This window comes from Micromys minutus (assembly GCF_963924665.1).
Source record: "Micromys minutus genome assembly, chromosome: 9".
In the NCBI taxonomy this organism is placed as follows: domain Eukaryota; kingdom Metazoa; phylum Chordata; class Mammalia; order Rodentia; family Muridae; genus Micromys; species Micromys minutus.
Window position 1 is genome coordinate 7,514,923 of NC_137978.1, and position 13,806 is coordinate 7,528,728.

Sequence of the window (13,806 nt, forward strand, 5' to 3'; positions counted from 1 at the left end):
CACATTTCACAGACACAACAGGACAGTCACACATGTGAGTCCACAGTGATTGTGATAGCATGCACATGACCTACACAAACTTAAGTCACAGAAGTCCCTGCGTGGCTGAGGGCTGAGAGAAGGTTAGCATGAAATCTCCCCACTAGGATTCCCAGCATTAACAGATGCTGGGAAAAAGGGGGACGTTTCTTTAATGGGTTGACCCTGAAAGGTCAAGTACAGGTCAGAGCAGGCCCAAGAGCTGTGGCTGGGCAAAGAGCTGGACTCAGTGAGAGGAGGGTTGGATCTAGGAAGAAATTTCATGGGTGGTTTTGATCAAAATGCACTCATTCTATGAAATTTTCCGAGAGTAAAATTTTTATTTTAAAACAGGAAGAGGAGAATAGTATAGGCTTAGGATACAATAACCCATGGTGTCTCTGCTAATTCTCCACTTACTAGTCACATATCCCTTTAAACGCTTTTTAGCGGTGAAGGTGTTGTTTTGTATTATTTGAAATAGAATAACACGTATCTTAAGCTGGTCTTGAACTCACTATGTAGCTGAGGATGTCTTTGAAGTTCTGATTTCCCTGCCTATGTCCTGTGTGCTGGAATCACAGGTACGCAAGGCCAAGCCTGCTCATCTGGAGGAGAAACAGAATCCACGGCTCTGTGAATACTAGGCAAGCAAACACTGACCAGCAGAGCTACACCCTCTCTCTGATTTTGTTTCGTCAGGGTTTTATCTTATTTACTTTATTTTCTGGGAATGGCCTAACTCATAATTCTTCCTTTGTCTCCCAAGTAAGGATATTATAGGTGTGAGCCAGCTCAGTCAGCTACGTAGGAACTTAGAAAAGGAATGTTGCCTATCATATCCCCTTTGGAAATGAGAAAAGCATGTGGCAAACCAGGAGAGAACACTTTTCAAACAGAGATCTGACCCAGATGACAGAATGGGGATGCTACTGCAGCCCCTAAAGAGCTCGAGTATCCACCACCTTAAAATGAGTCTGCTCACCAGAGGGGGGCAAAGCCTGCGTGTGCATGTTCACTTGCTTGGGGAATATATGTAAGAGGAAATAAAGTGGACTCTGTTGACCTGTTCCATCCAAGCTGCAGTACAGAGCCTGCTCTTTGATTTTTGTACCCACGTACATTACACTGGACAGCCAGCACAAAGTCATAAGACGAGGCTAATGTCTTTCTTACAGAACTGTTATCATCTTGATAGTAAATACTTGCCAAGAAAGCCATCGCTAAAAGTGCAGGTATTCCCAGATGCGGGAAAACCTCACTGATGTCGTGATTTACAGCTTCCTAGAAGTAAAGCTGCTAATGCGCAAGCCTCTGCAAAGGGCTTCTACCTCACAGACAAGCGTTATCTATTATCAGATGCTGTCACGAGTGACAACTTAGCATCCTTAAGGCTGGCTACAGGGAGGCCACCATCTAAAGAAAGCCATAGGCTGGCAGCACTTGCTTACAGCCTGGAACCCTATCCTGATGGAGCTGTGGAGGGTAGAAGCTGGACTTCAGATCACTCCTTCCATCGCTGGTCCTGGTATCGTGGACAGCGTCCATACCCACCACCACTCTGCATTCCTCACGAGCCTCAGTGAGCATTTTCCTATTGTCAAGTTTCACCCAGATGGATGAGAACCTTCCATTCCTCCTGCGTGCTAGTCCTGTGCCACAGTGGGACTGTTGCTCAGTTCCCAGCTGGCCACACTCTTCTTTTCGAAACCAGGTTCAGCCATTCCTTGTCTCCCTGTCTCCAAAGTGGCCTCTTCTAAATCAGCTTATGACATTGAGAAGAAAACAGAAAAGGTCACTAAGAGAGCATAAAAGCCGGGTGACAAATAGAGAAGAAAGTCCAATGTTCCACAGCACTAGGGTAACTAAAGCTTACAGTAGAGTCTACATTCATGAACATACACATTATACCTGTAGACATACACAGCCAAGAAATAAAATTATTATACATCAACTGGAAAAAATACAATGTGGAAGAGAGAAGAACTACTTTGGTTTTTGTTTTGCTTTGATTATTCTTTCAGATATTTAATGTTAATTTTAAAGAGGACATGAAGGATAACTTAAGGAAGACAGCACAGAGTCATGTTTGAAGATGATTCTTGTAAGAAAACAAACAAGAAAGTCACTTTTCCAAAGACAGGTGGATACGATGACTTTAACAGACTGTACATATTCTTTTCAACTTCCCTAACCACTGCTATTTATTCTGAGTCTTAGAATATATGCTTCATGGAAGAAACTAAACTTTTTACACCTGAAAAATAAAAGTTTTACTAAAATACAAATGGCAGAATAGGAGAAGCAACAGGAGATTGAATTACAAATTAGAGCTACAGGCTCTAGGATGACTTGCACATGCTTTCCCGGGCTATGCAATGCACATTTGGCAATCAGAGTTCTACTGAATCCTGGAGGGCTGGACTTTCCCCTCAGAGTATAAGAAGTAACGCATTTCATTATAGCACTGACGTACATCTTCTATTCTTGGGTCTCCTATGTATCCAAGCTTGGCCTGGAACTTGAGGCAACCCTCTTGTCTCAGTCTCCCCAGGGCTGCAGCTCTTGCTTACCATGGTGTTTTTAAACCCATTAAGTTATCCTTCATGTCCACTTTAAAATCAACAGTTAAATCTTCGAAAGAATAGCAAAACAAAACAAAAAACAAGTCATCTTGCCTCGTTTTGTTAACCTGATTTCATCACTGACAGTTCTGTGGGTCTATAAGACACTAGCACATGATCTGCCGGTCCACTCTGGTGTCCCTCCCTGTTCAAGCCCAGATTCCAAGCTACATGGGATCAGAGACCATTCATTTGTCCCCATAAGTGCTACCACAGTATGTAGCAAGCAGTGGGGTTCTACTGGAGATACTTCAAGAGTGAATGACACACACCAGGCACACCTATACAACGGTCATTCACTTACACAGCCCCCCAGAACCTCACCTATGAAATGGGTTTGGATTGGCTGACATCTTTATATATTGTAGGGAGAAAAATGAAAAGGTACTGACTTGTGATTTAAATGTGCAATTATAAGTGGATATGCTGTTTTTGTTTATTCTTGTTTTGTTGTTGTTTCTGAGACAGGGCTTCTCTGTGTAGCCCTGGCTATCCTGAAACTTGCTCTGCAGACCAGCATGACCTTGAAATAAGAGATTGCATACCTGTGTATCCTTAGTATTGGGATTAAAGCTGTGCATTTCATCTCCTAGTTTCTAAGTGGATTTGGAGAAACCTGTGGTGGGAGCTAGAGTGGTAGCTCACTGGTCAGGAGTACTTAATCTTCCAGGTTCAGTACCAGGTTCAATCAGGTGGCTCAGGAACACCTATAATACCAGCTCCAAGAATCCACAGGCACTGAGCACATGTACACACACACACACACACACACACAGTCTTAAAAGTTATGGCATTTACACCATAAGCCATTAACTTAAAGAGATATATCCTATGGACCTTAATAACTTAAAATCCAATATAAAAAATTTTTTGAAAATGTTAGATGGAAAAACTAAAACTTTTTGCCTCATGCATATTAAGCAAACAAATAGGTATAGTGGCTGCAAATACACAAAGACACACAAGGACCAGAGAAGTCTCAAGAGACTGGTGCAATTTGGGTGAAAACTTTTCTCTTTTTCTCACCATGGGGTGGGGTACTAGTACAAAAACAGTATCAAGTAAATAATTAAATGTTTTAAAAATAGGATATATAATAAGGAGCTTCTGAAAGCTTATATCCTAACAGTTCTAGACACATGTAGCCAAGACAGAAAACCACCGCTTATCACTGAGCTGTACTAATGAGGCATATGCCAAATACATTTATGTTTCCTCTCCACCACCAAGTCTTATTGTTCATATCATGTTGCAAGGAAAATTCAGCTGGTTATTTCATGTCGTAAATTGCCCCCAAGTCCAGAGCATGAACGCATGAAATGTAAGTCACTTAGGAAGCAGAATTCCTCACCAGCTTTGGCAACGTGGCAGGAATTCATACAAGTGACCACTTAGAGGTATAGGCATGAAGACTTCTAAACGCCCCCACCTTTAAGAGGCTTTTCCCAGCTAAAGCCTCGAGCCATTTGTTTTCCTGGTTTCCCTACCTACCTGCCTTGCCTAAGAGTCTCAGGGCATGTTATCTTTAGTAGAGACTAATAACAACGGAAGGACCACTTCCTGTTCCGTTCTCGTCTAGAACCCGTCTACGCCAGAGCACATGGCAGAGGGCATGTACCTCACAAATGAACAGCTAGCTGAATGCATGAGCAGCATTTTGGAACATGGTTCTTGAGGTCTTTCCATCTGCTTATGCCATATGGACACAAGTCTACCGCACAGAGACCTCGTGGGGAGGGAGGGAGAGGTAAGCTGACAGCAGGGAACTAGGGAATATGACACGGTTAATACCACCTGCCTGCAGAATCAGATGCTTTAAAACACACGCAGGACATGCTTTGTGTCCTTCTGCTTATGAGAAACTCTTAGGATGCTGAGCGTACGCTTTTTGTCATGGGAACACCAAAAGGCAAACAGTGCGATGAACTGAGCCTGGTCTGAGGCACGGTTTAAAGCCAAAGGATCTGTAAAGATCTGCAGCTATATGACAAAGGAGGTTTAAAGCTAATTAGAGAAACTGAATGGTAAATAACTACTGAATTTAGGTGGTTCTTACATGCCTTACTCCTGCTCTGAGTGAGCTGTGTCTACGCATCTCTAGGATTTATTAATCAACAACCACTGTCAGGAAGATGACACCGTAAATAATTAACAACTAGCAGTAAAGAGCAATATTAATTTTACATTATGAATCTGAGGAGAGCTTGGTCAGCCAGACAAGGCCTTCATGAGGAATTGACTTAAAATGCAGCTGAGTTAGGAAGGAAAGAAATATTCTTCACTATCGGCCTGAGAATCCAACCCCATAAAGGAATGGCCAGCAAGAGAGTCCAGCGATGAAGAAAGGACTTCCTTAGAGGAGCCCAGCGATGAAGAAAGGACTTCCTTAGAGGCCCACTGACAAGAGTTCAATCCTCAGTTCCCACAAGGGGGCAGGAGAGAGCCAAATCTGCAAAGTCGTACTTTGATCTCTGCACCATAGGATATGAGGCCTGATTGCACATGTACACACGTACACACACACACACACACACACACACACACACACACACACATCTAAGACAACAAACAACTGTGAAGGCAAAATACCAACCACATATGCAAAGGAAGAAACAGTAAAACTATGTGATAATCTACATGAGACAGATAACTTATTCCTTCTAAAGACTTAATTTAGTGTGTGTGTATGTGTGCGTGCATGCACACACATGTGTACCCGTGAAGCCCACAGGAAGGTAAAAATCTAGTGCTGAAGTTATAAACACCCTACCTGGTTGCTGGGAATAGAACTCAGGTGTTCTGGAACAGCACGCAGCACATGCTCTTAACTAATGGCCCCGTTTTAAACACAGCCTAGAGTGGACTCTAAGGTGGGCTCAGTGCTGGGGTTCGTGAAGGAAGACAAGAGTGTTTCTGAAACTCTATTATTTATCGTGAAGGCCATTTAAAAGGTTCTCTATGTTAATCAGGGAGGTTCTGATCGTGTAGGATAGAAAGTACAAATCACTCTGTAAGGAGAAGACGGAGTCTGCCCAAAGCACACAACCGCTTGTTCTCTACAGCAACAGTGACTGCTTCAGACAGGTTAAGTCAACAGTACAAACTCAGAAGGGCAATCATGATTTCTGTCCCTCAACATCCACACATTATTGTTTATGCTTTTGAAAGCCTATCTCTGATCAAGACTGTAGAAAACCTATCCCAAAAGTCTTCACACAGCACCCGAGGAGCTGTCACACTCACTGTCACCGTCACAGCCACTGTGCCAGAGTCAAACCTTGGCTTTGGCTCCGGGAGATGGCATAAGGATTGCACTTTCTCCCCACCCTGAGGTAGCCATTTGTCTGTGTTGTCGCTGAGGGCCTTGGTCACTGCTAGAACACACGTGTCACTAAGTTCTGGAGACTTTAGGTCATGCCCTCGGCTGCTTCAGCAGAAATGTGCAGACAGCTCCCGCCGCAGTAAAGGAGAGCAGCACGAAAGCCAAGTGCCTACCTTCGAGTACTTCTGCAGCTCCTCATCATCTGCAATCTGCGTGTCCAAAGTGGCTACCTAGAATTACAAGAAAATCATCTTCATATTTATATGATTTCATTTGCTCCTTCATATTGTAAAATGTATCAGCAAACCCAGCACACGGATTTCTGAGAACCATAAGTAGCACACAGCAACACATTTGGGTTCCTATCCTCACTACACTGGTCTCTTCATCGTATGCCATCCACACGTTGGACTGAAGATGGTCTGTAAATTGCTGTCTTGTTCTCCTTCTACATGGGCTGTTTTATTAACAAACGTAAGTCCTCAATGAAATACTTTTCCTTGCAAGGAATTCGTTTCCACACAGTGTCTACCAATAAAACTCGGACTGTCACTTGAACAACACACACGCACACCTTTTGGTATTGAGGGGCTTGCTCATCTTTACACAAAGGTGTACTAGGTACACGCACTGACACTGGTTCTAATTAATTATGATAGCTAATACAAGGAAAATGCTACATAAACACATATCAATATACTATTTAGGGATGCTGATGTGAAAACAAGTTTGTACCTGTTCAGTTATGATGAAATTTTCCCCAAATGCGTTTAGACCACGGTGAGAATGTGGAATCCGTAAACATGCAGCAAACAGATATGATGTTCCATCTAACCATACCAACTTTCTATTTGATGATCCCTCAAATTAAACTTTTATTCTTAGACCACCAAGATGACTAAGCAGGAGGCTGGAGAAATGACTCAGCAGTTAAAAACATGTTTATTTTACTTTTTCTTTTACAGAGAACCTGGGTTTGATTTCCTGACCCCTATGGGGGCTCACAACCATCTGTAACTCCAGTTCCAAGGAACCTGACACCATCTTCTGGCCTCTATGGGCACCAAGCACAGAAGTGGTTCATACACACACACTCAGTCAGGGTGATTCATACACACACACACTCAGGGTGGTTCATACACACACTCACTCAGTCAGGGTGGTTCATACACACACACACTCAGGGTGGTTCATACACACATTCACTCAGTCAGGGTGGTTCATACATACACACACATACACACACACACACTCAGTCAGGAGGGTGGTTCATACATACACACACTCAGTCAGGAGGGTGGTTCATACATACACACACACTCAGGGTGTTTCATACACACACTCAGTCAGGGTGGTTCATACATACACACACACACACTCAGTCAGGGTGGTTCATACAAACACACACTCAGTCAGGAGGGTGGTTCATACATACACACTCAGTCAGGGTGGTTCATACATACACACACATACACACACACACACACACACTCAGTCAGGGTGGTTCATACACACACTCAGTCAGGGTGGTTCATACATACACACACTCAGTCAGGGTGTTTCATACATACACACACTCAGTCAGGGTGTTTCATACACACACACACACACACACACTCCGTCAGGGTGGTTCATACACACACTCAGTCAGGGTGGTTCATACACACACTCAGTCAGGGTGATTCATACACACACTCAGTCAGGGTGGTTCATACACACACACACTCAGTCAGGGTGGTTCATACACACACTCACTCAGTCAGGGTGGTTCATACATACACACACTCAGTCAGAGTGGTTCATACATACACACACTCAGTCAGGGTGATTCATACATACACACACACACACACACTCCGTCAGGGTGGTTCATACACACACTCAGTCAGGGTGTTTAATACATACACACACTCAGTCAGGGTGTTTCATACATACACACACTCAAGTCAGGGTGTTTCATACACACACACACACACACACACACACACACACACACACTCACTCCGTCAGAGTGGTTCATACATACACACACTCAGTCAGGGGTGTACACAGAAAAAAAGTATTTTTTAAAATGGCAAAGCAGGGAAAACTTTTTGCTGCACAAGCCTAATGAGCTGAGTGTAATCTTTAAAACAAATGCAAAGGTAGAAGAAACCAGATTCCTAAAAGTTGTCTTCTGGTCTCTACATGTACAGCCATATTCACACACAATCATAATATATAGAATGTTAAAAAGAAAAACTTTACTCTTAACAAACTAAGAGCGTTGCCATTTTAAGTTTCAAGCTGAGGTCTTACCTTCGATAAGTCAACCATGGGGGAGATGGTGGCAGGAAGAACAGGAGGAAGTTTAGGCTAACCTACACAATCAATCTCAAATCACTACCCTCCTCCACAAAATGAGAGAGATCAGCAGGACTCTGGAGGGAAGCACCATAAGGAACAGCAGTGTGTTCACTCACCTGCCTTTGTGAGCTTCTTGTGTCCCTTCAACTTCAAAGGAATCACTGTAAATATCCAATTTAAATTCTCTCTCCTATTTAGCCTTGAATTCACCATGTGATATACAAAAATCTAATATTCAGAGAATAAAACTTTTACACACACACACACACACACACACACACACACGAACAGTTAGTGAAAAGTTTGACTAGCATGCAAAAAGCCCTAAGTCTGAGCTCTCATAAATGAGGCATGATAGATCATATCTGTAATTCCACACTGGCAGGTGAAAGATCACAAATTCCAGATTGTCCTTAGCTACACAGCATGTTTGAGGCCAGCTTAGGTTACGTGACACCTTTTATCAGAAAAGTAAAAAAAACCTGGATATTAGACTGGTGAGCCATGGATTCTCTGAACATATACCACTAAAGGTAGAGAGAGCTGAGTGTCTAGGTAGCAACCTAGTGACAGTGCCCTAGCAACTGCAGACCCTGCCAATACAAGGACAGATACACAGGCCCAGAATGAGCAAGAAAACAACCAGGTGACTTAATTACCTAAAGCTTCTCTAGTGACAATACCAGACATTCAAAATCAGAAATGAAGTCTGGCACTGATGGCAACCTGGTATTAATGATCATATACATGAGAGTATGTGTCAGAGCTACATACCAAGACCCTGCCCCCAAAAAGAAAATATGAAAGACTGCAGATATTTATTGGCATGTTTGAGGAACACTAATGAGGTTTTCCTAACACAGTTTTCTGCTCTCAAGCGGTCTCACTTGGGAAAGTGTCACCAATTCTTCACTGGCCAAATGTAATAACAGGTGAAGGAACTCTGCTACTGTAGTATGCCCTCATAGCTCACCTAAACTACTTCCTGTTCTCCTAAATACATTTCATAATCATTCTTTCATTTTTCTCATAAAACTGTAAGACCCTTTGTGAAACATAGAACTAATATCCGCAGCCCTTTCAGTGTACGATAAAACAAACAGATCATAAAAGCAATCATAAAGATGCCAGCCATTTTAAGCAGTTGATTCAAGTTATAAATTTATAGGCGAGCTCTCAACCTCCTAATGCGCTTCTGCCTGCTGTCGACTTAAATGGTTTCAACATGAACTGAGTGTCTGATCATTGTAACTGAAGTTTGTGTACAGTCCTTAATTGTTCTTATAGCTTAAAACGCTTTCAAACTTGATTGATTGCTCTAATTGGAAAGAAAGACAGGAAGACAGTAAAGGCAGCCTGTGCTTTCTGTGACTCATATTTTAAATTACATTGTTAGGAGCATAACATGAAATGAAACTTTCTATTGTAATATTTTCTTAAAAACATACCATTACTTCATAATCTGGGCCCAGTAGGTTTTCCCATCTGGATTTCAGCTCATTTTCTGGACAACCTGGGACTGTCTCCGGATATACATCTATAAGAAAGATAATGTTAAAGCTACTGTGAGCCAAACATACTTAATAAATTCTTCAACAACAGCTCAGCTTTGGTAGGTAAAGGGGAAATGAGGAAAGAGGAAAATGTATTTATTCAAATCTACCTGGTAACGTAAATCAAAGTGACTTACAAGGCTAATAGACAATGTAAAACCACCGCTGGTTAACTGTGAAGAGGCTTTTGTTCAGGAGTGCTTGAAAGTGATGAGTTACAAGTGAGATTTGAATATATAGTGTCTATGTAGATATCCTATATGCCTAGCTTAGATTTATTTGTAGGTCTTGCACAGATTTGATTTAAATGGTAATCTTTTCAAAGTAGTACCATTGTTCCTCTCCATGGGGACTGTAAGTGTGTATGGAGCTATCACTGCAACCAGCAAGACACAGGGAAACAACACAGCCAGGCTCCCGCATGCCGGGATGGACAGAGAGGCTGCCCAGCTCAGACCTGAGGTTTATCAGACAGAAGCTTTGGCTTTACACCAGCCTTTTGTTACTGCTTAATCCCTAGGACTGCTCCTGACTTAATGGCACCACGGTTGTACAGGCGAGATCATTTTGAAGGATAAAGACATCTAAAGTGCAGACCTACTCTCCATACAGTCTTCCCCAGTCCGTCGAGCAGTGAGCAGTCTGAAGACTACCTGACAGATGAAAGTCCAAGTACTGAAACTATCATCTGCACCTACGTCCATACTAATAGCAGAGGATTGAAAGGCTCCAGGTCTAAGCTAAGCTTCTCATTTCTGCTGTAAGATTGTCTGGGAACGCCTATCACAAGTGACAGAGCTATCTGCCTACAGTGGGCATGCAGCACCAGCCCATCCATCTTCAGAGCTGCTCACTGTGGCTCACAGAATGCTTACCTATGCACCACAGATCACTAAGTTAACCGGGCTAACTTCAGAATATCAGAGACTAAGACCAATGCACACTAAAGAAAAAAACTACTCCACTTACAGAAGAACATCCAGGAAATAACTATGCTGACTGATGTGCTAGATTACATTTGGGGGCAGCTAATCAAAGATACTGTTAAAGCAAGTACCAAAATCACTTAAGTAGCATGCGCTCCTGTGAAGATTTCCTTACGGAAGTGTGAGTTCTCACCAGGTTCCTTTTCTGTTTTTAATTTCTCAGAATTTAGGTAAGAAGACTAGCGGGGGTCTCGGTGGTGTCCTGTAAGGTGCAACACACATGAGGACGTGGAGGACAACTTCTGTGGAGCAGGTTTTCTCCTTCACCCTTCCAGGTTCTGGGAATTAACCTTGGCTTTTAAGGTCACTGCAAGTCCCTTTACCCACTACACCACCTTTCTGGTCCCTTTACCAAAATCATTGAAAGTTTCAACGGTTTGCCTGTTCGGTGTCTTCCAAACGTAGTTTCATATCTGCTTAATGACTCTGAACCAAATCTGTAATGTACTGAGAGAACTCTAGGCTTACAAACACAGTAGTCAGAGGCAGAGGGCCGCTCAAGTGAGGGGAGCACTGAGTTTCACCAGTTCCTCCTGAGGAAGGAGGCTAATCTGCTTGCAGCAACTCAAAAGAAGAAAAAAAAAACAAAAGAAAAAGGGCATAGAAGGCCATAACAAGACCATGCTGAGCTCTCAGCATGCAGAGACTGAGCACAGCAGTCAGGAGAGGTGGTCACACGTGCCAGTGAAGTTAGCCACATGTGTGGGAAATGCAGTGAAATTCATTCTAAAACCATGCTTAAATTCTGTGTCCACGTGACGGTGTACATGTTCATTCCCACTTTAATAAACACTCAGATGGCAGCAGCAGGCAGATCTCTTTGAGTCTGAACCCAGCCTAGTCTGTACAGCAAGTCTAAAGCCACCAGGGAGACACTGAGACTACACTGGGGGCAGGTTGGGGACTGGGGGTGGGGGTGGGGAGTAGGAAAGAAAAGGAAAGCAAAGCATGGGCACAGCACAGGGGAAGTGGAGACAGGAGTGCTGTGAATTCTGGGCTATCCTGAGCTATGCAGTAATGCCTTTTCTCAGAAACAATAACAACAGTAATAAGATAAATACTTCTAAGACTATTTTTAATTTCAAGATATTTGATTTTTCCTAGTAACCCATTGATATTTATCTGAACTCAACTAAATTAAAAGAGCAACAGTTACTAGCTTTTTTTTTTTTCCTTTAGAACAACTCAGCAAAATAAAATTCCGGTTTATTATTGTCTCACACATATATCAAACAGGCCAAAAAAATAAACAGCAACTTCATAGTCAAAAGGAAAAAAACTATCTTTGACCTTTTTCACCCTTTCATACAAACCAACTACTTATAGTACAGTTAGATACATACACATGCAAAGTTACTGGATGCTCCGAATAAGATTGGTTTTGTTGTTGTTTTTGTTTTTTTTTCTCCTTTGAGATTATAATGAACATGGTCACACCACAGGTAAAGTCTGAAGTAGGACAGAAAACACTGAAGGATGGCTCTGTCACAGTTATCATTAAAAATGGCTCACCCCTAACAATATGTACAAAATATAAAATGTAAATAAAAAATACAAACAAATTTTTCTTTTAAAGTATTTTTAAGAAAAAAAGCAGAGCCTGGGAAGTTCTGGTTTTTTTCCTCCCATGTTGCCAACTCATGTTGTGGTTTTGGTGGGGTGGTGAAGAGCTCATGTCAGCTGTGGGTGGCAGTGCCCGCTGTGGACGGGCGGGGCCTGCTTCTCTACTGGAAGGTGACCACGTTTGAATTCTGAGACGGGAGGTGGAGGGTGAATAGGTCACGGTGCTAAGGTTAGCTTTTCCTCTGCTGTCTAGTCATCCTCATCAGTCTCTGCTTCTTGGTGTCAACATCCTCATCCTCATCATCCTCAGCTACCCGATTGCCCCTAGGAGCCTCAGCTTCCTCATCTTCATCTCCATCGTCTTCCTCACCGTCACCTTCTTCCTCCTCTTCATGTATCTCTCATTGTCAGCCTCTTGCTCCCCATTTTCCTCATTTTGGGCATTCCCATTGGCAGGTGCATCTCTTCCATTCTCTGGCTCCTCCACAACCTCCTTCTTCTCCTTCAAGTCCCTGGTGGTGACCTCTGCCATGTCTGACATGGGCTCGCTGGTGGTCCCAAACTGAGAGTAAGGGATTAGTCGAGAAAGCTGCTGCTGGAGTTCGCATTGGAGGAGGCATTGGAGAGGCGGTGGGTAGAGAAGGTGGGCAGAGAAGGTGGGCAGAGGGTGGGCAGGGAAGGTGGGCAGAGGGTGGGCAGGGAAGGTGGGCAGAGGGTGGGCAGGGAAGGTGGGCAGAGGGTGGGCAGGGAAGGTGGCTGCAGTGATCTTGGAGCACAACCCGGGAACAATGCAAAGATGGCTTTTCAGGGTAACCAGTGGGGCAGTTAATTGCATTCTAGTGTATGCAAAGGGGTCAGGGCGCTCCTAAACCCTTATCTTGAGACATTAATACCTTCCTTCCGGCAACCTTTCCTAAAGGCATAAAGAAGTCAAAAGCCAGCTTCTCTGGAACACAAATGTAATAAATATTTTAAGCAGTTTCACTTAGCTGGCAAAGCTTTGCTCAGGACTGTGTAGAAGGAACCAAGCTATAATTCTTGCAGAAGGGAATCCCCAAAACAACTGAAGTGTCAAAGGTCAGAGTTGGAAACAATTAAAAAAAATTAGATATAAAGCAGCCTAGTCATTTGATGCAACAAATGAAAAATTTATGTTACTAATTTTCATTAAGAGAAAACACACACCACACAGATAAACAGACAAATAGATGATTGATGATACAAATGAATAGATAAAATATTTAGGTATAAATATGATTTATATCTAAATAAGTAATCTAAGTAAGAATACTTCTCAATCTAAATAAGAATACATAGTAATTAAAATGCTATGTAGTTATTGCATACTAATAAATACTCATTTGAAACACAATTAAACAAAAATACATTTGGTG

The 13,806-nt window shown here is 42.6% G+C and overlaps 1 protein-coding gene and 1 pseudogene across 3 annotated transcripts in view; both read right to left on the reverse strand.

Moving 5' to 3' along the window:
* Positions 1–13,806, reverse strand: part of PATJ (PATJ crumbs cell polarity complex component) — a 290,169-nt gene that overhangs the window by 236,526 nt on the left and 39,837 nt on the right. For both annotated transcript variants that reach the window (XM_080921989.1, XM_080921990.1), the window contains 2 exons: positions 9,759–9,847; positions 6,138–6,194 (listed from right to left, as the gene is read on the reverse strand). In XM_080921989.1, the coding sequence (XP_080778115.1) occupies positions 6,138–6,194; positions 9,759–9,847 (146 nt within the window). The remainder of the gene's footprint in view (positions 1–6,137; positions 6,195–9,758; positions 9,848–13,806) is intronic.
* LOC308424246 (prothymosin alpha-like) lies at positions 12,662–12,953 on the reverse strand (annotated as a pseudogene). Its single transcript has one exon. The product of its transcript is annotated as a prothymosin alpha-like (transcript).